The following is a 26,496-nucleotide window of genomic DNA, read 5'->3' on the forward strand; positions in this document are numbered from 1 at the left end:
AAAGTCAAAATACAATTGAAAATTTTCAGTCCACAAAAAGAAAAGAGTACTACCAATTCTAAGTCAACAAAGTCAAAAAAGCACTGACAATTTTTATTTTCCACAAAGTCACAATATAACTGACAAAATCTAAATCCTCAAAGTCAAAATAGAACAGACAAGTTTTAAGTGAACAAGTCAAACATAATTACAAAATAATTTTTATTAGTAACTAAAACAGCAAAGACCGATAACAAGCTAAACATTTGTAGGAATTGGATAATAGGGACTGCATAGGCATGAAATTGGAATAATATTTTCAATTCAAAACTTTGTTTTCAATGCAATGTTGGTGTTATAACTTAGCGTAGTTATAGAAAATTTCTGCTGGAAAATATTATGAAATAGCTTATATAAAATTTTAAGTAATATAAGTTTTTTTTAATGTAAAAGCTTTAAAACCATATTTTGAAAACATTTTATCTTCTTACTACACTCTACTTAAATGTTTCCTACTTAACTAGTTTTAAGACTAAATTTATACATTATTTTCTGCTGTTACTTTAAAGAACTAGGGGAAGCCAGACAGTCATACAAAAAATGCTTTTCCTCGCCTTCATCGTAGCAAATAGGAAGAAGAAAGGTGAAATGAGACTCTGTTCGAATAAAAAAAGCGAACGGAGAAGGTAGAAGGAGACTCTCTTTGAAAATTACAGGAAGAGGAATTGTAAAGGAATATCAGTTTCACTGCTGTGCCATTTAGCTATTCATCAAATAATATAAAATCAGTCAACCAGAAAGCAAGTTGTTTCTTAACAAATCTACATTTAAAAGGTATAGCTATATAAACTAGCCACATTGTGATTGAAGTGATTGTTCAGTCAAAAGATTCTAGATTGTGTTACAAAACTGTACTTATTTGATTTTTTATAGTTTAATGTACATTACTTTTTAAATATTTTTTATTACTTACAAATGTTTTTTTATTTTGATTACAAGTAGCTAATTATTTTTTAAAATATACATTGTTATAGTATATTCCTGTTAGATTTAATTCTTTTATTTAAGTTCACAAGAAATTTTACCGTTTAATGTGTTTTCTAAAATATGGGGTGTCTTTACTATTTGATACTTTATATGTTCTTTTATATAAAAAAAACCACAAAAAGTCATGACTAGTTTATAAGTAGTATGGAATATATTTAACTATCTTTTAGTTCTAAAGTAAGTTTAAATTAAATTACGGTATTTAGTGTGCTTTTACTATAACCTTAACATGCTTAATGTTTTTTCTACATGGAATGAAAAGTTTGCGGAAAATTCATTAGTATAAATAAATTAAGAATTCCGTATATTAAACTATACAACAAAAGTATCAGACTACAAGTTTTTGTTGTTATATAAATATAAAAATGTTTTTTTTTAAGTTTTAATATTTATTTGTGTCCATACATTACAATATCCTTTGTATCTTAAAATTGTAAATAAAACTTCAGTATTTCCTATAAATTTATTATAAATTATATTTGAACTTTTTTCTATTTATTATCTCACCATTGTTTTCAGTATATAAAATAAAATAATAAAATGAAAGTTGTACGAAAAAACCTTTCTGAACAAGAAATCAGAACTTGGTTCAATATGAAGACTTACAAGGAAATAGCCAGGGACATAGAAAGGTGTATGAAAATCAAACTGAATCAAAAGGATTTAAGACCTGCTGATGTTTTCAGTCTTTTTCTACCAGGAAAGCTATTAGAAAGTAGTGCTGACTTGAATATTGAGACAAACACACATTATTGTGGTTTTATTGTATCCATTACTTTTGCTGCTTTGAACATTCGTCCATTCACTAAAATTGTAGAGAATATTAGTTCACAATATATGACAATTTTAGCGTCCGACAAAGATGTGGGTTTCGCCTTTCGAATAATGCTTTGGAGGTCGATTTTAAAAGATGAAAAACTCGGTAGCAAGCTGTCAGAAAAAGGTTTTAAAACACTTCTATTAAATAACATCGTTGAGTTTAATGATACTTTAAAATTGAAAAGTTTTTGGAAAAATAACAATCAGCGTTTAGATAGTTTTGAAATCGGTTTGTTGGATCTCAGAAACAGATTGAAAATTCTATTCGATAGAAAGTTTTTTTTTGGAAAATCTAAATTTTCAGAGAGATTCATTTTCTACATTGTTGAATTGTACAGAGAATTTCAGTTGAAAACTTGGATTGAGAGCAAAGAGGAAAAGAAAGCATTTTCGACATTTATAGAAGTTTTTAAAATAACTTTTAGTATTTTCAAGTTCCAGCGAGTTCAAATAGTTTCAAAATAAATAAAGTACTGGCCTACATGTTACAACTACCAATCTCCCGTAATAAAAGTTTTCATGCAGTTTTGTAAAGAGCTCAACACTGAAGAACAAAAGAGTCTTGAAAAAATATTAGTTCAAAAGTTTGATGAGTTATTTCTTTATTCACAATCTCAAGTGTTTGATACAGCTTGTTTCGAGTCAAAGGAACTAAGCAAAAGTTTCGTTGGTTTCGCAAACGTTTTAGGAAAGAACAACGATATTTATCAAAGCAATTTGTCTGAGGCTGCTTTAAATAAAAAAAATCTTGTAGGAGAAAAGTCACGCCAAGAAGTCATGGTAAAAGTTGCCAACGAAAAACAAAAGAAAAGAAGAATGAGCCGACTTTAAAGCGTCAATTTTATACTATTTTTTCGTTGTGTCAGCTTTTCATTATTAAAACTATATTTGGTGTCTTGTCAATTAAAGCATGTGTTTTTTTACAAACTGTTACTTCTTAGCTGTTTGCAGCTATTTTAACTTTGTTTAAATGCTTTTTTATATTTTAAATCGTCATTCTAGGTATTTTGAATAAAAACGTGTAAGTTTTAATACTTTTGCTTTGATATCGTGCTCAATCAAGAACCAAATGTTGGATTTAAATAAAAAGTTGTTAACTTCTTCAAGAATAAAAAAAATAAAAACTTTCCATATTCATACACTATGACTGATTTTATTATTTATCGAATTAATTTAACTACATACGATTTACGAGTACTTACAACACTAATAAACACCGTTAGAGATATTTCGCTCTTAAAAATGACGAAAAATCTATCTGACATCAAAACAAATAGCGAATTAACTTAATTAATTATTCCTTTTTAGATATTAACAGTAAAAAACGTCACAGCAAAAATTGTTACGTATACCTCTAGCGGTTAAGGATGCTTAATTTTCTCCTTAGACTTAAATTATCAAGCGCGTGGTCTTTTTAAATTAAAATATAAAAATTAATCATATTTAATAAAAACTGACTTATAAAGACTTTATTTCAAAAAAAAGGTAAAGCAAAATTATAAACTTGAAATGTAATAATATTTAGCAAGAGTGGCACTTTTTAGTAAACAGTTTGAATACTATTTGGTTATTCTAAAATAAAATTCTTACAAAGTATACAAACCAGTCAATGGTGAATTTTTTTAATTATATTTTTAATATATTAATGAATGATTCCGAACTATAATTGTTGTTTTTGTGATTTACAACAAGAATCTTTTAATACAAAAACCACGCTAACATTTATTACTATCAGTTTTTATACTAAAATTACCAATCATTTAGTAACCTTTATGTTAACTATAGATAGTTGATTATCATGACAATATTGTACAAATACGCCGCTATAGATCTGTTTATTTTATAATTGAACGATGAAAAGAAACCAAGTTTAGTCGATAAAATGTGTAACAAAAATGTGCAATTTATTTAAGACGGCAGTGATGTATTTTCATTAAACTTTTAATTGAGTCTTATAATTGTATAAGTAAAAAGATAAAAGTTATTGTTAAAACAATATATACGTATTTGTACGTGAGAAAATAAAACTGTTCTTAATTTTCTCTTTAATAGTTTCACCTAATGTTCATGTTTGAACATTATTCAATTAGTTCCTTTTGTTATAAATATGCCATTACCAAAAACAACCCTAGTAAATTATTAAGATCAGTCGCACAAGGCGAAGTTGTCCAGTTCAATATTAGTATGGGATATAAAAACATGCCTGAGGCCTCAAACGTATCAGGTCTGAACGGCAAACCAATCCAGGGGTCCATGTATGCTCTAAACAGATGGCCAAGTTATAGCAAGCATTTTGATAGGCCCTAAAAGCCTCAACAAAACAATTATTTAAGTAATGGTTATTGCAAATTAAGAAACCATCATCAGTATAGGAGAAGACCAAACAGTTACAGAAGAAGATACATATACGATCATAACTCAAGATAGAAAGATAAATATTATAAAATGCATTTCAATTTTGTAGGTTTCATCATTATGTAGTGCAATAAAATATTTGCTATAAAAACAGAGTTGTCATCACCTGTTATAATTCCATTCTTTTGTTTGAAATATTTTTCTTGAAAGACTAAAAAGTTGTTACGCAGAGCTAAACCTGTTACATTACTAAGTATTAAGTCAGTGGTGTTTTAAACTCCGAGCACAATTGCTAAGCCTCAACAAGAGCTTTGGTTACTAGATCTATTGACAAAAATTAATACAAGTTTACAAAATCAACCGTTCTAAAAATGAATTTCTTATCATCAATTAAATTTTTCCAGGTTTTTAAATAAATTACTCATTTATTTAATTTCTGCAATATCTAACACTAATTAGTTCCAATATCAAAAAGAGCACAGTTGTCAATCTACTTAGATATGTATTTTTTTCCCCTTGAACTATTTTTTTTTTTGATTTCCAAATTCAAGCCAAATACAAAATTTGGATTCGGTAGATCATTAGTTTGTGCCTTAAACTTATTATTAAGTTAACAAAAACATTTGTTTGGTAATCGAAAAACAAGACCACAATCTTGTTTTTGTTTTTTAATTTTAGGCTTTACAACTATTTTCTTTATATGACAAACAGCCAAGAAAAAAAATTTACCTGTAGTTTATTTTTATACTTTTATTCAACCTAAAACTTTGTGTACTTACGAGATAATATAGTTTATATACTAAATAAGTATATTTACAAATCTTTTAGATTTACTAAAAGTTTTAAAAACTAAGTAATAGTACCATACTTATAAAATGTCTCCTTTATTTACTCATGCGTGGAATTATTCACTTAATAGAATACCGAAATGTGTTATCTTACATCAAATTTGAAATAAAAAGTTTTAGTATTTTAGTTATCTTTCAATAAACAATTTGTATTGATTTTTTTGCACAATACATTTCATTTATTTGTTTAACAGTTTTTACGGTATAATTTACAATTAAAGGTCTTTAAAAGTTTACTCTAGAAAGAAACAACTTTATTGTTTTCAATAATATTCTCACTGAACAACTTTACATTTTAATGATGATTAGATACTTTTCAATGACTGCGAATACTAATAAATGTTTGCTTTAAATTAAGGATTAAAGGATGCCAAAAACGTTTTTAATATCATGTTTTCGATACTGTTTTTAAACTTTATAATTCGAACATCTTAACGCTAAAGTACGTAACTTTAAATATGAGAAAAATAAAGATAGCTGTAAAAACATGCCGAAATCAATTAAAGATGTAAGTTCTACCGCACATCGGTGAAAAATTGATAAATACGCCTTAAAAATTTATATTTACCACTCAAATATACATTAAACATAGTTACAATCTTAATTACTTTTTTGTTTTTTATATTTTAACTATTCGTTGAACAAGTAAAACTGGTATTGCCTAAACTTTTATAGTGTCATGGTCGATATTTGCTTTAAAAATTTTAGACTTAAAATTTCTTAATATTATCATCAGATTTATAAATGTCAGATTTTGAGTTATTGGACTTAAATTGTCAGAATTTGAACATGAGTATTTGAAATGTCTAAGTTTTAATTGTCGGAGTTTGAGTTAGCGGAACTTAATTTGTCAGAGTTTGAATTTATGGAATTCAGATTTTCAAAGTTTTAATTGGCAGAGTTTGAACTGTCGAGTTTAAATCGTACGAATAATAATTGAGAAAATTTTTACTGTCTCAATTTGATTTGTCATAATTTTAATTGTCGACTTCGAATTGTCCGAGTTTTAATAGTCAGAATTCAATTTGTCATTACAATTAGTATTTGTAGCTGTACTAATTTAGACCTTATAATAACGCGTCACATACGTAAAGGCATCTTTGTAACTTTATGTTTTTTTATAAACACTAGTACAATAAGAAGTAAAATTCAGAATTAACTATGTCAATTCAAAATATAGTTAGTAGAATAACTGACAAAATTAATCAGTTTAGTTCAAAGTTAACTAAAACATATTAGCTTATTTTGTAAATAAAGTAAAAAAGCAGAAATTTACTGATAGCCATTTGAAAAGATTTTCAAAGTTTGTAAAACAAACTAAATATATAGTGGTGCAAACTTTCAGTAATCAAATTGTTTTATAAATATTTTGATTTATCAAATATTTTATAAAATTTTATAATATTGATTATCGTGTTTTTTTTTGCTACATCAAACTAAGAGTTAATTGTTTTTTTTTTGTCGTTCACTGAAAACGATAAAACACAAAAACTATTATGTAAGTTGAGTGAGATATATATGGTTCAATGAAATAAAAAAATAAAAAAGCATATGAGGCAGAAGATACAAAAAGCAGAGAAATAAAAGTCTTTATTCAGCAGCTAGATGATGACCATTTATGACTCTTTTAAGAAAAACTCTCCGGATCAATTTTTTTAGAGTAAACATTACTTTTTTTGTGGCGTCATTTTTGAACAAAATACGTCAATAATTAAAAATCAGAACTGAATTGCAAAAATAAAGACATTGAGGAAGATTCTCAAACTATTTTAAAGATCATTTTAGACTCCTTATAAGACAGTTCTCTTAAACAAGTTTTTATTAGCACAAAAATAATCTTTTTTGATAAGTTAATTTTGACAAAATACTTAAAAAATAAAAAATCAAAGACTGAATTACAAAAATAAAGACCTTTGAGAAGATTACCATACCATTTTTAAAATCAATTTTTGGCGCTTAGTAGGACAATTATCCAAAACAAGTTTTTTCAGGCAAAAAAAATTTTTTTTGTGACGTTATTTTTGAACAAAATACGCTAAAAATCAAAGACTAAATTGCAAAATTACAGACCTTTGAAAAGACACCCATACTATTTTTTAAGACCATTATTGACTTTTTATAGTAGAAATCTCCAAAATAATTTTTTTAAGGCAAATATATTTTTGCGTCTCATTTTTAAACAAAATACGGCAAGAATTTCAACTAAGACTGAATCGCAAAACTGTAAATCTTGAGGAAGACGTCCATACTAATTTTAAAGACCATTTTTGTTACATTTATGAGAATTTACGAACAAGATTACGACGAACACTTGGCGAATGCTACACTTAAGTCTGCAACGTTTAAAAACTTCAAAAAGGCTTAGGGTGTTATAACTCTGTGTTAGTTTAAGTGTCTATTTTCTATAAAATTTGTTTGTAGTATCAGAATGAATCAATAATAAAGATTACAATATTTATTAAACTTGACTTTTTTAAACTTAAAATTTTTACCTAGACTTTATTTATAATATTTAATATTTATTAATTGTTCGTTCGCAGAAAACTGCTGCTCTAGTTAGGTTATTAAAGAATCAGGAGAGGAAGCTTGCCTTAAATATCAAAAAAAAATAGTTACTTTAGTTTCAATCATTAAACCTATTTTATAGCATTAAAACTTGTAGTTTTCTACAAAAATAAAACTTAACTACTACAATATAAAGTATAAAATAACAATGAACAGCGTTTTGTTTTTATTATAATGCGATTAAATAAACTCAAGAGTAATTAATGAAATGGTTCTTATGGTACAAAAATTACACATAAGATTTTATTACTTTTTTGAAATTATATATATTTAAGCAACAAAATTAAATGTTATCTTATAAAAATTTAACTCAATATTAAAAACTGACATGCTAACAAGTCTTAGTGTTTTTATTACAAAATAAAACTTATAAATAGACGTTAAACGTTCATACATATATTAAAAAAAATCTATTGATATCGCTTTTAATTCGAAAGAGCTAATTTTATTTAGACGTTAGAAACGTAAAAAATTATATCATCAACTTTGGTAGAACTTAGATCAAGAAATAAAGTATGTTGATTACTAAAAAGACACTAAAAATTATTAACATTGGAATTTTAAGATGTAAGACATAGCTACTACTTATACATTCTTTTTTATATATAAGTAATTAAATATGCAGATATTTAGTTAAATAAAAGTTTATAAGCATCACTCAAAATAATTAGTCCATTATGTTACGAAGTTTTATTAAAACATAGGTATTTTGACAGCTGAATAGCCATAATTATTTTCTGTAGCTTCACAAACTTCTTCTGACCATTTATTGTTATCAACATCATAACATAATACGATTTTTGTTCTTTCTTGAAAAACAAATATTTTATTTCCGACCGAAAAAGCTTTTACACAATATGAATGAAACTTTGGTGTTTTTAGCCTGACAAACATATTGCTAGTTTTAACAAAAACTTCACAATTCGTGTTTAAAGTTGCACCGCCAATTGCAAACAATTTGCTTTTAACACAAACCAAACTATGTTCACTTCTTTCTTCAATCATATTTGGCATTGGTACCCAAGTATTAGGAAAAACATCATATGATTCTACAGTGTTCATATGATAACATCCACCTGAAACTACAATATTTTCTTCAAGTATTGCACAAGCTGCATTCGATCTTGACTCGTTCATTCTTGAAACTTCTTTCATATTTGAGTTTCTCGTATTAAACTGCAGACAAGAACTGGATGATCTACATAGTCCTTTAATTCTTGCTCCAAAAAGGAATACTTTATCCATAAATGCACAAGCACAAAAGTTTTGACGGTCATCAGGTATATCAGTTACTTTACTCCAGGTTTTACTGAGAAAAGAATATTTATCAACTGATTTTAAAGGAGCTGTTTTATAAAAACCACCGAATACATAAACTGCTCCTTTTAAACAAACTGTCTTTAAATTACATCGCTCTTTAGTCATTCAAAGAAGGTTAGTAATCTTACTCAATTTATTTACATCAATTTGTTTTACTTCACTAAAACATTTCCGATTGTTTAAATCATGACCTCCAAGGATAATTATTTTAGACTGGTTACAATGTCTATGTTTATTATTAGAAGTACTTATCAACTGATTAAAACTATCTCTACTGTTCATCAGTTTAACACAATTCATTGAAATACATGAAGACTCATTTAACAAATATTTTAAAGTTTGCTCAGATAGCAGATTAAGTCGAATTTTTAATAACAATTGTTTTGCAAATTTTCCACGTTCTTCAATGTTGTAACTCAACCATTTATTCACTGAATCGTAAACTTCAACTTCTGAATCGATCTGTATATTAGAACTTGCAAGTATTAGACAGACTGAACTAAAATTTAATTCCAGAAAGCTTTCAGTTTCAACCACCATAGCAAAGCAACGTTCTATATAAGTGAACATTGTTTTATAAAGACTTGGTAAGGTTAACAGTTTTGATAACTGATAATAAGTTGCAGCATTATGAGTCTCTAGTTTTTTGTTAATCACTTTGCATACTCTACCTTTATATTTTTCATCTAAAAGCAATGAACTTAACTTAACTATCGAAATTAGTTTCAAATCATCATTCCTTTTTTTACCTGAAATAAACTTAGTTTAAGTTATTTAACTATAAACATATTAATAACAATTAAAAAACTTATGTATAAAAAGACAAAAATTTAAAAAAAATTTTTTGTAAAATACCTGGTTTTTATTTCAAAATTTGTGAATAATATAAAAACCTATCAGGGTTTGTGCGCAAAATTATTTTCATTCAGCCTGATTAAGACCGATTTAGCCTGGTATTTTTTCAAGTAAGGAAAATTCCCTGTAACAAGTCGTTTTGGGTACTTAAGTAGTACTATTGTAGTCTCCGACTTAAACCAGCTTTGTCTCAAAAATTGTTTGGAGCTTTTAAAATCTTCAGAAAGCGACATTTAGCTTACTTACAACTCAAAAACAACACTTAACTGTGAAAAGGTTGATTCAGGGTTTGTGCACAACTTTTTTTAAATGAATTAAATCAGTAAAACTTTTTCACAATTTTGACTGATTTAGCCTGATGTTCACCTTCCTTTTATGTATTTGTTTTGGATACTAACTTCTCATCAAATACGCATTTTTACTGTGCATATCTAGAATGCATTTTTTGAGATTACTCATTTATGTTACGCACTTTCACTAAGTACACTCTTTAGTACGCACCTTTTATTAGTTACAAATTGTTGAACCAAGATTGAAAACTTATGTCAGTGTTTTTTTTATATAAAAGCTAAAAGTCTAAAATAGTTTTGGAGCCGTTTTTAGTTTAAAAGGCTAAAATGTTTTAGTTACAAACTCTCTACTAAGTTTAGAAATACATTCACATCTCAATTTAATCTTAAAATAAAAATCTTAATTTTCTTTATTCATGAATTTTCAAGTATTTGAACTTAAATATAACTGATACACTCAAATTTTTTAACTAAAAAACTGATTTAGTCTGATTTTATTAATTTTTTTTAAAAAACTGATTTAGCCTGAGTTGGCCTGATTTAGCCTGGTGCGCACGAACCCTGTTTATGATAAGTCCTATTTTAAAGATACATGCAAAAAGTATTTGTTTATTAAAAAGTTTTTTTAATTTATTTTATTTACTTTTAAAAATATCAGTTTTTTACTTTAACGTGTATACGTTTTTTAATTATTTGAAAAAAAATTAATTTTATTTCTATAACACCTGCCCATTTCCGCAAATAATTATTTTCAATAATAACTAACTAGATTTATTAAAACCTTGTAATTTTTTCTTCGCACTTTTCATACAAATTGTTTGAAATTTCACACGGCTACTTAATGGTAGTAATACTTTTTCTAGTTTTGTTTTCTTTAAATCAATTTCATTCTGGTTGTTATCAGTTGAAATGACTTCATGTTGTTTAAATGCACTTCTTTTCATTTTAACTCCTAACAATCTCTAAATTTTTCGTACAATGTTATATAAATGTCTTACGTTTGCAACTTAGCGTTCTATTAGCACACTGTGCTTTTTTATAATATTTATATTTTACTTAAACTCTAATGTAATTCAGACATTTTTGCTTTTAAAGTGGCAACCGTGTAAAAAGCTAGTTAATTACTATTAAGGTATTGTATTAAAGTATTCGAGCATTAATTATGCTAAAAAATTTGATTTAGTTTATATACAGTTTGATTAAGTATTAATTTTATTTAATTAACTAATTACTGAATTTTCTAAACAGTGCAAACTATCAAAGACACAAAAACTATCACTAAAGTAAACGTTTTTTAAAATATGAAGTTTGGTTCATAAAATAAAAAATGTGTAAAAGTGACCCATAAATGTTTTACAAGCTCGGTTTTTATAGAGAGTTAGGTTGAAAGTAAAATAATAAAAGTATTTTATCAAGTTAAACTTATTATGTATTTAAGAAAGTACATATTTTTTAAAATTTATGTACATTAAGCAATGTAATTTATACTACAATAGAAATTTATATATTAAATAGGAATTCTATGTGTAGCTAAAAGTCATTTGAAATAATTAAGTGAATAAAAGTAAAAAAAAAACTGTCTCTGGTTTGACCAAAACTAAAGCCAAAAGATTATTCAAATATCACTAAAACTGTGGCCTGTGAAGATTTTGAAAACCTGAAATTTGGCCCATGAGCACCAAATACTTGCCGACCCCTGAAGTAGACGATAGTGAGAAAGAAAATTTTTTATTAAATTATGATTTTAAAGCTTTAACATTAAAGAAACTAATAGTGCTCAAAGATTATCTATCAGCCTGTTTAGAAAATTTTGTAGGCAGAAAGTTTAAACAACTAGGAAAAATGAAAAAATGAACATTATATATAAAAAAAAATTTTGAACTTAAAAATATCACTCAATTGTCATGCCTATGAAAACCCCTATGATAAGATTAGTAAAAAATTTCAACATTTTACTCGTCTTTGCTGTCTTAGTTACTAGTTTATATTGTCTTTTTTTATAGTGTCTAACATAAATTCAAAATGATTTAATGTTACTTAGAATTGGTCACCATTTTTGAGACCGATGTGTATTTATGTTTTGTCAATACTTTTGTAAGTTTGTAGCCTTATAAAATGTAAGTTCTATTCCGACTTTGTGGTCTCAGAATTTGTCAGTTCTATATTGACTTTGTGAACTCAAATTCTTTCAGTTCTATTGTGAATTTTTGTACTTAAAAATTGTCAGGTCTTTTTTTGTTGGTGAATTCAAATTTTGTCAATTTTATTTTTACTTTGTGGACTTTAAATTTGTTAGTTCTATATGGATTTTGTGTAATTGTTTTTAGATAATGGCTTTGTAATTTTCATAATAACACCAAATGGCTGCGATTCTTAACCTTGGGATTTACCCCTGAGGTGAATTACCTTATTTTAAGGGTTAATTTTCTTTAGTACAAGTTTTGTAAATAATTTATATTAGTTCTAATTTTAATTTATAAGTTATTGATTAACTGTAATTTTTTAAGGATTAAACTACAAATTTTGCCTTTTATCTACATTTAATGAGCTTAAGGTTAAAAAAATATGATTTTTCCTTAAAATGGGGTATAACATGGAAAAATTATAAAAACCACTGAGATTTGGTATGTTTATCAATATGAATGATTACTGTCTGACAGTTTTTTCAACCCCCTATGTCTTTCTGGTTAAACTGAAGGGCTACCAAAAGGGATAAGAGTAAATGTGAGTATTGTTTCTTTGAAATTAAATGCAAGCTTTATTTAAGACTTCACCTTAATCTACTGATAAATAAAAAGCACTATGAAATTAAAGTGTCAAAAATATAAAAAATTGAGATAAAAATGTGATAATTACTGCCTTAAAAAAAAAAGGTTCAACTACTTCTAAAACTAGTTGATGTCTTCTAAGGTCATAATTTAGTGTACAACACTTAAAAACATAATTTAACTTAAAATTAACTTAGAAGTAAATAATACATAAAGATATTCTATACTACCTATAAAAACTAGGCATGACTTTTGGTGATTATATTTTAAATAAAAGAATATATCAAACACTAAAAAATAAAATAAACATCAAAATTTAGAAAATACATTAAATGTAGTCAAATCGTTATAACAAGAAATAAATCTATCAGGAACATACTATAAGATTGTATAACTAAATCAAGAATTAGCTACTTTGAATCATAATAAAAATTTGAACTATAGTAAACTAAACCGTTTGAAAAGAATTTAAAAATTGAGTTCGTTAACAAAAAGTTCAGTTATGTAACTAAATCTAAAAGTTATTGACTAGAATATCATTGTAATCACACTGTGGATGGTTTATATAAATAAACCTTAAAATTAAAACTTGCTTCAGATTAACTTGCTTTGTGGTTGACTGACTTTATAATATTTGATGATAAGCTAAATTGAACAGCAGTGAAATTAGTATGTCTCTTTCTTTTTTGACAAGGAGAATGGTTTTTATCTTTAGACAGTGCAACTTCCCCTAGTTCTTTAAAGTAACAGCAGAAAAATTCAAAATCTTATAAGTTATTAATTAAGTATTAAGACTAATTAAGTAGACAAAACTTAGTAAATTTCTATTTAGGTAAAATTAGTAAAAACGAAAAAAAATCGATAAATTGCTTTAAAGTTTTCACATTTTTAAATCTAATAGTACTTTAAGTTTTTAAAAGCCTTTTTAGAATATTTTAAGAAAAAGGCAAAAAACTTAAAAAAAAATTTTTTTATCTAAATAAAATCACTCAAATGTCATGCCTATGCAAATCCCTAGGAAACAAGTTCCTGAAAACTTTTAGCATGTTACTGGTCTTTTCTGTCTTAATTACTAATGAATTTTGTTTAAATTTAAAATGTTATAAAGATTTAACAGTACTCCAAAGTTATAGCATTACATACTTAGAATTAAAATTGGTCACCATTTTTGAGATCTATGTGTATTTATATAATGCAAATAACTATATATTTTGTCAGCTCTACAGAAACTTTGTAGATTTTTAACTTCTGAGCTATATTTTGACTTTGTGGATTTAAATGTTGTCAGTTCTTTTCTGATTTTTAGAACTTAAAATTTGTCAGTTATATTTTGACTTTGTTGACTTAAAATTTATAGTTTTATTTTGAATTTTTAGACTTAAAAATTGTTAGTTCTTTAGTAACTTTTGTGGATTTACACTAGAATAATACCCTTTTTTGGTTGAATTTTAACATCCTTTGGTATTATATTAATATGAACCCTTATCGTCTGATAGTTTTTCAAAACTCTATATCTTTCTTGTTAAACCTCAATGGTTTTTAAAAGGGTAAATAGTAAATGTGAGTTTTGCTTTTTTAAAATTTAATGCAAGCTTTAAATCTACTGATAAATAAAATGCACTATTAAATCAAAATTTCAGACATAATAGAATGTGAACGTAAATGTATTAAGTATTGCCTTAAAATACTAAAAGGTTTTTCCTTAAACTTGAGTATGTCACCTGTAGTTATATTTTAGTGTAAAACCACAATAAAATTATAATTAAACTTGAACTTTACTTTTCATTTTTTACTTTTAATGTCAGTTCTAGTTTCACTTAGTGGACCAATTTTTCCTGTTCTATAAAGATTTCGTTGACTTAAAACGTGTTTGTTCTATTGTGAACACGTGGACTTAAAATTGATCAGTCCTTTTTTGACATTGTTGACTTGAGTTTGTTAGCTTTATTTTCTTTTTGTGGACTGAAAATGTCAGTTCTATTATAATTTTGTGGACTTAAAGTTTGCTATTTTTTTTAAATTACTTTGTGTAGTTACCTTAAATGATACGCATTGTTTTTTATTTAATATCAAATCCTTATGGTATTTTATCAATAGAACCACCTGTTGTCTGATGGTTTTTTCAATCCCCATGTCTTTCATGTGAAAACTCAAGGACTTTTAAATGGAAATAGTAAATTTGAGTATTGTCTCCTAAATAATAAATATGTAAGCTTTGTTGTAGATCTGATATTTCTTTAAATCTAAATTTAAGTAAAATGCATTTTGGATGAAAAAATTTCAAATTTATAAGAATATTTGATGAAAATGTGATAAATACTGCTTTACAATAAAGGGTTATATATAAAAGTATAAATTTTTTAGATAAAATACTGTCTTGGTCTTGTTTAACTATTACCTAAAGGACTGTCGGTTCTTAATCTTGAGGTAGCTTTGTAGGAGTATAGAGGACAGTACAAGCAGGCTAAAAACCATATTTTAATTAAAACTTAACTCAGAACTAAATGATACTTTAAAATATTCCATACTACCTAAATATACTAATAATGAATTTTGGTGTTTATATTTTATCCAATATTTATTTTAGCAGTTTATTACAAACAATAAACAATATTGTTTGTAATAAACTGCTAAAATAAATATTGGATATAAATCTCCTTAAAGACATTTAAGTCGAGAACTTTAAATTGTTTGATTTAAAACAAGTTACATTATTAGTTTATACTTTATTATAAATAACATTTCAAATACTAAAAGGTATATAAAGAACATCATACTTTTTAAAATACTTTTAATATGGTCAAACTTTTACACATGAATTAAATTTAACTGGAATATACTTTTAGAAAATATGGTTTAATTGGAAGTCAAATAAAAAAATATACAAGTACTAAACATTGATTAAAAGGTAACATGGAAACAAATAATCAAAATAATAATTAAGTACAAATCTGGAAGTCTTGTCTTGAACTCACTGCAATCTTACTGTGGCTAGTTTATTTAGCTATATCTTGAAATGTACTTTACGATTATTTGTAAAGTAGGTATAATTGTGATGAAAATTTGTGTTTGATGATAAATTTTTTTTTGAGTTTTTGTTAATTTAAAACGACCTAACTAGTATATTTTAATTATACACTTTAAACTAATAACTTAAAAAAAAGGAAACGCTTAAGCATAAATACTTAAAATAATAAAAAGATTTACTCTATAAAAGGCTATACAGAGACAAAGATCTTGAGTAGTTTTTATTAATGTTGTATGTTATAACACATATATTCATATTAATATAATTCTTACCTCATTAAATTGTTCATTATAAAATTTAGTTTCTAATAATTATTTGATACTAAAAACAAGTAGTTAAATTACTGCAAAAATATTGTTACTTATGAGCACAGTAATATTATTCAATACATACTATATACAAATGTACTGTATAGACTAAATATGGGTAAATTTTGATAAATACTATCTTACGAAAAACTTAATTATTATATTTTAGTTTAATAAATCAATTAGTTACATTTGACAAAACTTTTTTTTTGTAAATTAAAACCTTTTATTAACTTACAAAATTTTAGATAAAAATTTAACCACAAATAGTAATTGAATAAAAAGCTGTATCAATATAGTAAGTTAAGAATCAAAAACTAACTGAACTGTATTTTGATAAAAAACTTTAAAATTAATTTTAAGAATTTAATGTATATGTTAATAAGTCTTTTTCTACGAAGGAAGTATTTATTTCTATTGAATACATAAAAAAAACGCATTAAGGGGCAGTTTTCATTATTTTAGTTAGTTAACAACTGATGACTTCAAAAAAAATTCCATACCAATAAAACAAACAGTTATATTCACTGACCTTATTCAAACCTAATGTAAACTCATCATTTTAATGTTTAAGTTTATTAGAACAACTCATTTAAATTCATTTATAATGAATTGGTTGTATAAAAACTATCTTATCCTAACTCAATTTTACATGCTAAATTTTCAATTCTGTCCTTTCTAGCTTAAATTATATTAGAAAAAGCATGCTTTCAAAAACAGTTTAATATATATATATATATATAATAGTTCTTATTAAAGTTTCTAATCAGTTCAAATTTATACTTATATAAAAACACTTAACAAAACTTAAATGGTATTATAATTTTATTTTCAAAGGCAGTGGCGTGTTTTGACTGGTTTCTTGCATCCTATGAACCCCTTGAAAAAAATAAAACAAGTAAGCGAATGCAATATGAAATGCACATTATAATTTAAAATTTTCAGTTAAAAAATACCTTTAATTTACAACCTGAGTATTTAAAATCCTCTAACTTAAAAAAATTAACAGTTATCACTATAAATTTACTGGTACACTGTGTTTGCTAGCTTTTAATATAAAGGCATTCTGACAGCTGCAAAACTAGAAATGCTTTTAAGAGCTTTGCAAGAATTTTCTGACCACTCATTTTTATCAAAGTCATAACATAGCACATGGTCGTTATAATCATGAAGAACAAATATTTTACTCCCAACTGGAACAGTTGTCACACCAAGTGAATAAAAATTAGGAGCTTTAAGTTTGGCAAACATATTGCTACTTTTATCGAAAACTTCACAATTTGTGTTTAAATTTGCACTACCAATTGCAAAAATTTTACTTTTAACACAAACTAAACTATGAAAACTCCTTCTTCCGATCATACTTGGCATTGGTGTCCAAGTATTAGCAAAAACATCATATGATTCTACGGTGTTTAAATTACCATAATAATATCCACCAGAAACAACAATATTTTCTTCAAATATTGCACATGCTGCGCTTTGTCTCATTTCGTTCATTTCTGCAACTTTTTTCCATTTCAATTGTTTTGTGTCAAGCTGAAGGCAAGAGTTTAATGTTTCATAAGGTTCGGGATTACTACCTCCAAATAAATAAATTTTATCCATAAATGCACAAGCACAAAAGTTTTGACGGTCATCAGGTATATTAGTTACTACACTCCATGTTTTCTTCTTAAGTGAATATTTTTCAACGGAATTTATACGACTGAGATTAATATCAAAACCACCAAAAACATAAATATCTCCTTTAAGATAAATTGCTTTAGAACTATGTCTTTCTGCTAACATTGACGGAAGATTTGAAAGTCTTTTGTTGACATTTTCATCAAACCGTTTAACTTGACAAATGGCTCTATCGCTTTTAAGACTAAGTCCTCCACAAATAATTACATTGCATATTGATTGACTACAGTATCTATTTTTATTACAAGTTGTAGAATCTAACTGATAAAATCTATTTCTGTTGTTAAACACTTCAACACATTCATCATTCGTAGAAATACATGTCGACTCATTTAAGAGATATTCTAAACAGTGATCGGATAAAAGATTTAGACGAACTTTTAATAACAATTGTTTTGCAAATTTGCTTCGTTCTTCTTTGTTGTAAGTCAACCATTTATTCACTGAATCGTAAACGTCAACTTCTGAATCTATTTGTAAACTAGAACTTGTAAGTATTCTTGAGATGGCACTAAGTTCTAATTCTAGAAAGCTTTTAGTTTCAACTACCAGTACAAAACAACGTTCTATATAGCTAACCATAGTTTTATAAAGACTTGGTAAGTAGAAAAGTCTAGATAACTGATAATAAGTTGCAGCATTATGAGTTTTAACTTTCTTGTTCATTACTTGGCATAGTTTATTTTTACTGTCTTCATCTAAAAACAATAAACTAGACTTGACCATCGAAATCATTTTTATTCGGTTATTCCTTATTTTACCTAAAATTAGATTATAGAATTTTTAGCAACTTAAAATACTTATCTAAATCAAAAATATTTTAAAAATGTTATCTTTAAAACTTTTATTAATAAGAATTTTAGGATATTTAACAGATATTTAAATAAAAATATATATACTTGTTGCTACTTTTTTGCTTGTTAAATTTCAAATACTAAAATGGTAGAGTCGATATATTGATCAAATGTTTATTTACTTTTTTATGTATTTATAGATAGTTAGAATTAGTACTATTAGACATTGCGCACACTCAGAAATAACTATTTTAAACCATCACTTACCAGATTTGTTGAAACCTTGTAATTTTTCCTTTGCAGAATTTTTACAAAATGTCTGAAATTCAATACAGCTACTTGATGGTAGTGATACTTTTTCAAGTTTTATTTTCTTTAAGTCAATTTCATTCTGATTGTTTTCAGTTGAAATGACTTCTTGTTGTTGGAATGCACTTCTTTTCATTTTAACTCTTAACAATCTAAAAAAATGTCAAGTTTAAGTAAAACAAAATTGTACAATACATCATAAACGTTCAAGTATAATAAAGTATAAAATACATTTTTAAAGGTCTTATTAAATAACTTTTTATTATACAATAATATGTACTAAAAGTTTACTAAAAAAGGAAACTAAATTTAACTAGAAAATTATTTAACAATATTTAGTTTTAATTTAATAAAAAATGTTTTTTATTATTAAAAAAAAACTTTATATAATATTATATTTTTAGAGTGAATACAAACCTAGGTATAAATAAAAAAGTCTAATTTAACTTAAATAATAAAGTTTTTTTAAAATTTCTATAAAAGATATAAAAATTTTATGTTTTAATTTTTTACTATAACAACTTAAAACAGCATAGTCTAATTAATTATAGACTTCAAAACAAAAACTTATATATCAAGTGTTATGCTACATGAGTATTAGAAACCATTTAATATTTTTTTAAGTTTGTTTATAATCAAGTTTACTGTTAAAATTTAAAATACTCAACAAGCTTTAAGTTAGTCCAACAAGGATAATTAAATTAATTTAAAATAGAAAACATATTTAGTAGCTTGATAAAAGTACTAAGCTATTATTAATTCTTCACTAAATTAGTAAATTTTTATTTTTTATTTTATTTGTAATAAATGTATAAAATATTTTTATATTCATCTGTTTGTTTTATATATATTAACATAATGAAAATTTTTAAACTAGTAACTCTATCCTTTTAACACACAAAACAGACAAATATTTTTAAATTATTAACCTTTTGCCCAGCTTATTACAAACCATTACATAAAAAAGTCTGAAACTTGCTTAAATTCTACAAATTAACTTAAGTAAAAATATTAAACAAAATGTGGAAAAAACTTTTACACAAAAACAAATGTAACAGGAATTTTCTTTAAAAATAAATAACTGAGTTGAAATTTGAATGAAAAATACAAACATAGAAGTACTAAACAATATTTAAAAACAATTTTACAACAAACAATTTAAATAATAATTAAGTACAAATTTGGAAATTCATCTAGAATTCTAGAAAGTCCTGACTAGAATATCACTGCAAGCACACTGTGTGTAGTTTATATAGCTATACCTTTAAATTGTAAACATTCTACAGATCAACTTGCTTTTTTGTTTGACTGATTTTATAACATTATCAACTAAATAGAAAAGTAGTATAAGTAGTATTCTGTTACACTTCCTTTCTTTCCATTTTCAAAAACAATCTAACCTGACCCTTCCTCTCTCTTTTGTTTGAAGAGAATATAAACTTACTTGTCTTGGAGAATAGCTAAGAAAGTAAATATTATTGTGAAACAGTGCAATTTCCCAAAATCTTTTAAATAACAGCAGAAAAAAAAAACAAAGCATTAATTTTATTTAAAATAGGACAGTTTAAATAGAAAGTAATAATAAAATAGTTTTCAAAAAACGGTTTTAAATGTCTCACAATCAAAAAATGTTTTGAGTAAAAATTCTCTAAAAGTTTTTTTATAGTATTTAAATAGCAAAAGTTTCCAAAAACTAGGCAAAAAATAACATTAAAATTAAAATTGAAACAACTTTTTTATTAAAAATATCACTCAGCTGTCATGTCTATGCAAACCCCTATGATACAAATTATTAGCATGATACTGGTTTTTGCTGTCTCAGTTATTAATAAATATAGCTTTTTTTCTACTATGCTATTTAGATTTAGTGCCTTAAATTATTTTAATTTTACTCACTGTGACTTAAATTTGATCACCACTATTTGTAAAATAGTTGTATTCATACATTATCAATACTTTTATCATTTATTTAAACTTTTATTAGTTTTGTAGTGACTTTGTGGACTAAATATTTTCAGTTAAGTTGTGAATTTGTGGACTTGAATTTTGTCAGTTATTTTGTGACGTTTTTGGACTTAAAATTTGTCAGTTCTATTGTGAATTTTTGGACTTAAAGTTTGTCGGTTTTACTTTGACTTTTAAAACTTAAATTCTAAAGTTCTATTGTGACTTTGTGGAAATTTAAATCCCCCTATGGCATTTTTACCAATATGACACCTTATTGCCTGGTGGTTTTTCCAACCCCAGTTTTCTTATTAGTTAGATCTGAATGGCTTTTAATAGAGGCAGATGTTAATTCTGAGTATTGATTCTTAAAATTTAAATTCAAGTTTTATTGTAAAGTCTCTTTAAATCTACTTTTATATAATACACTGTTTAATTAAATATGACAAAAACATAGGAATGTGAGATAAAAATTACTTTTAAAACTAAAAGTAATATACAAGTAAAAATTTTTGGATGATATACTCTCACTGTTACCTAACAGAATGGTGATTAATTACCTTGAGGTAGCCAATTATAGACTACAGATGTGGGTATGCTTAAATAATATGTTTGTGAAGTACTTGTACATGTTACATTTACACTAGAAACCATGACTAACTTAAACTAAACTAACTTTTCTTAATACTAAATTTATTCTATAAAAACTAGGCATGACAGATGAATGAACATATTGTGTTAAAGAACAATTCCAAACAGTATATATTGTTAAATACCATGTACATTGTACTATATAAAATACTTTAAATGTGGTCAAAACTTTTACACTAGAGTTAAATCTACTATAAAAATGTACAATTAAATTGAAATCAAACATACAAAACCATAAGAACTAAACATTATTTTAAAATTAACTTTGCATTTAACAACTAAAATAATAATAACTAAGTACAAATCTAGAAATACATCTGGAAAAACTTGACTATAAGTCACTGCAATTATACTGTTACTAGTTTACATAGCTATTTGTAAAAAATGTAAACTTTCTATTCGGTTGACTGATTTTATAATGCTTGATGTTCAACTAAATGGAACAGCAGAGAAACTGTTTGTTTTATTACGACATAATAAAGTAGTTTTGACAGTATTTTTGATTAGTATTTTATTGTAATCTTTGAATATATTATTACAATACCAGTTATATTGTTAAGTGTTTTTAAAAAAGTATAAAAAATATATTAAACTGTTTTTTAAAGCATGTTTTCTAAAATATCATTTACCGCTACAAAAGACAGAATTAACAATTTATCATGTAAAACTGAGTTAAGATAAGATAGTACAAACAAATTATTGTAAAAGTTTATAAATGAGTTGTTCAAATAAACTCAAACATTAACATGATACGTTTACATTAGGTTTGAATAAGGTCAGTGAATGTAACTGAATGTTTTATTGGTATGTTTAGGTCTGGAATTTTTTATTGATATAATCAGTTCTTAGTTAACTATAAGAGTAAGAACTTAGTGTAAAAATAAATAATTTGAAAAATAGTTTTTTGATTCTTTTTAACAGATATACTTTATTAGATATAATATATATGTCTAAAATCACTTGTTATATTAAATTTTGTATTAAAAATCTGATATCTGATTAAAAATCTAAAAAACTGTATTTAAATAAAAAATTAAGACTGTTTAATGCCTAAAGACTTTTTTTAATTGATGATGTTTGAGCAAAGTTAGTTTTATTTATAGTAAAAAGTTCAAATTTTATTCTACTAGACATAAGTTTTAATATGTGTTTAATATATAAAACAACATTGACGTTTAGTTTGATTTAATATATAAAAACTAAATTTCTCCAGATTGTTTAAGAATAAAATTTTATTTAACAAAAAAGTCAATACTGTAATCGTATTGATTGAATAAACATTGCATTCAGTATGTTGCATTCATTTGAACATCATTTAAGCATTGTTATAAAATCTTTCAACCAGAAAGCAAGTTTATTTCGTTTAATACACAGCTCAGCTATAAAAAACCATCAACAGTGTAATTGCGAAGATGTACTAGTAAAGATTTGTGAGATGGACTTCCAGATCTGAACTTATTTCTTGTTATTTTGTTTATTGTAAAGTTGTTTTTAAATAGTTTTTACAAATACAATTGATTTTTTATTTTAGTTGTAAGTAGTTAACTCTTGATTCAAATAAACATTCTTATAGTATATTCCTGTAAGAATTAATTCTTGTGTAAAAATTTTAACCACATCTAAAGTGTTTTCTAAAGTATGATGTTCTTTACTTCTTAGTGTTTGATATGTTTTAGATTTTTAAATACATCAACCAAAAGTCATATTTAGTTTTTATAAATTTTATAAAATATTTAGTTTCAAGTTAATTTTAAATTTACTTATGGTTTTTAGTGTGGTTGTACATTACACTAAAACCTTACAACGCATAATGTTTTTTATTAATATTAAAAAAAACAAGGTTTAAAAAGAGTGCGGAAAACTTCTTTTAATGTCAAATTTTTGAGTTCTGTATATTAATAAAAAAAATAAGTTATGTATATTTTCGTTTTCAACAACAATTAATTTTTTTTTTTTTAATACCTTAATATAAATTGGTGTATCTTCATTAAAATCTTCAATATATAGTTTTTTAAATCATCTACAGTGTGATTGTATTGGTATTCCAGTTAAGACCTTATAGATGAAGTTACAGAACTGAATTTATTTATTATTTTAATGTTTTTTTTTAAGGTTCATTTAGGAACATTTAGTATATTTATACTTAAATTTTTTTATTTTTTTATAGATTTATTTGAATATAGATATACAATCTTTTAGCATGTTCTCGTTAGACTTAATTATTTTTTAAAGATTTGACTAAATTTAAAATTTTTTTAAGTATGATGATTTTTTATTTTTAAGTGTCTGATATATTCTTTTAAATAGAATACAGCCACCAAAAGTTATGCCCAGTTTTTATAGGTAGTATATAATATCTTAAAGTATTATAAAGTTCTAACTTGTTGTTTTAATTCAATTATGTTTTTAGTGTGGTTGTATACTAATCTATGACCTTAGATGGCATCCTCAAAATTTAGAAGTATATATAACCTTTTTTTAAGACATTATTTTTCACATTTTTATCTCACTTTCTTATATGTTTGACAATTTAATTTCATGGTGTTCCTTATTTATAAGTAGATCTAGGTGAAATTTACAATAAAGCTCAAGTATTTTAATACTTTAAAAGCAATACTCACATATACTATTTGCTTTTTTGGTAGTCCTTCAGTTGAACTAGAAAGACATAGGGGGTTGAAAAAATCATCAGACAGTAAGGATTCATATTGATAAACATACCAAAGGGGAGCGTTTTTTACACTTTTTTCATGTCATAATACACTTTGGAAGTTATTTCCTAATTTACCCCAAATATCTTAAATAATACTTTAAGTTAAGGAAAAAACTAGATTTTTTTTAACCTTAAGCTCATTAGATACAGATAAAAGGCAAAATTTAAATAGTTTATTTAACTCGGAAACAATTACAGTTAATCAATAACTTATAAATAAAAATAAAATTAATAAATATTGTTTACAAAGCTCGTAATAAAGAAAACTTACCCTTTAAAATAAGGTAATTCACCTCAAGGGGAAATCCCAAGGTTAAGAATCGCAGTCATTTGGTGTTATAATGTAAATAACAAAGCCATTATCTAAAAACAATTACACAAAATCCCTATAGAACTAACAAATGTAATAATAAAGTTGACAAACTTTGAACCCACCAAGTCAAAAAAGGACTGACAACTTTTAAGTCCGAAACTTCACAATAGAACTGACATAACTTAAAATCACAAAGTCAATATAGAACTAACAAATTCTGAGTCCACACAGTTGCAATAGAACTTACATTTTATAATTCTACAACCTCACAAGAAAATTGACAAAATATAAGTACACATAGCTCTCAATAATGGTGACCAATTTTAAGTCACAGTAAGTCACGTTGAACTTATGTCAGACTGTTAATATTAATAGGATTATACAAAAAGACATTATAATTAATAACTTAGACAGCAAAGATAAAAATTATGCTGAAAATTTTCAGTGATTTTTTTTTATAGGGGTTTTCAAAAGCACAACAATTAAGTGAGTTTTTTTGTTTAAAGTGTATTTTTTAATATAATGTTGATGTTATTTTTTTAGTTGTTGAATGTTTTTGCCAATAAAATGTTCTAAAAAAGCTTTTAGATAATTTTAAGCACTATTATTCTTTAAAATTTAGAGCTTTAAAACCATATTTTTTTACAACTGTCTACTTAAATAATTCCTACTTAATAAGTTTAAACACCAAATTAATACTTTGTATTAAATATAAAAAAATTGTACTTTTAAATTCTAAACTAAAATTTATCTAAAAATAATACTAACTACACTAAAATAAGTGTAAATATTAGTTTTCTTTGACGTCAGCATTTTTACAACTACTTATTGCTTCAACTAAGTGATTTATGATATTTAGTCTTTAATAAATGTCACCATTTAATTTTTCGTAAAGACACAATAAACAATTAAGCTCTTCATTATTCTTCATATTTTTAACAGGTAAAAAAGTAATTTTACCATTTATATTTTATAAATTACTATAAACCTTTGTTTCATTTTAAATAATCAATTAACATGGCCTCTTTTAAAAAAATAAGAAAGCCATGGCCCCATTCAGTAAGATTACTTAAAAACTACTAAAAAACACTAAAAACTCATTTTTGCTCTTCATCATCAACTCAGAAATATCTTGTGTAAATTAAAAATTATGACCTCATGGCCCCTTGTGGCTCTTTTGCTATTCATCGCCCGCAAAATATCTGCCATGCCCCCAAAGTGACACTTGGCCCACTTTGGAAAACACTAATTTAAAACTAATTAAGCTGGAGTAAAACAGCGCTTTTAAGGTTTTAGTTTTAAATAAATTTGAGTGTGCCAGTAATCTTAGTTCTTGTCATATACTTGAACTTTAGATGTTTTAGTTATTAAAACTTTGAAAAAAAGTTTAAGACTTACTTGAACTTCTACTGAGAAAATTTTTAACAGACTTTAGTTAATGTTTCAGGAAATAAAGAACTCAATTTAAAGTAAAAATTAAATTCAAGTGTAACTCAATTAATGGTTTTTGGGGATACAAGCTTTTTTAGATAGAATTATTAAGAAATTAACTTTTTGAAAAAAATACAAAACTTACATTTTTTAGTAGTTACATGGAGCAATTTTGTATATATTGTTATAATATTAAAGTTTAAGTAATTACAGTGACAACAGTATAACAATAAGATTTCTCAAAATAAAAGTTTTAAAAGATGCTAAAAATTAAAAATTGGTTTTATTAAATATGTTTTAAAACCAAATGGAAGATCTGTTTTAGACTGGTAATACAGTAAAGATTTTTTTTTTAATAATATGTTAACTGATATAGAGACAAATATCTAATTTAAATTTAATTATAAAATAAGTTTAAAGTTACTAAAAAAGTTAAATGTAACATTTTCTTAAATAAAATATTACTTACTCTC

At 25.1% G+C, this 26,496-nt stretch overlaps 1 protein-coding gene across 1 annotated transcript; it reads right to left on the bottom strand.

Annotated features, from left to right (window-relative positions):
* Window positions 1-17,232: 17,232 nt before the first annotated feature.
* On the bottom strand, window positions 17,233-19,107 carry LOC145841694 (kelch-like protein 7). The gene is made up of 2 exons (XM_082949045.1): window positions 18,930-19,107; window positions 17,233-18,413 (listed from the first exon to the last, which is right to left on the bottom strand). Exons 1-2 carry the CDS (start codon window positions 19,105-19,107, stop codon window positions 17,233-17,235), a joined length of 1,359 nt encoding a protein of 452 aa, XP_082805171.1.
* Between the last annotated feature and the right edge of the window lie 7,389 nt (window positions 19,108-26,496).

This window comes from Thalia democratica, chromosome 7, assembly GCF_965202585.1.
Source record: "Thalia democratica chromosome 7, ktThaDemo2.hap1.1, whole genome shotgun sequence".
NCBI classification, from domain to species: domain Eukaryota; kingdom Metazoa; phylum Chordata; class Thaliacea; order Salpida; family Salpidae; genus Thalia; species Thalia democratica.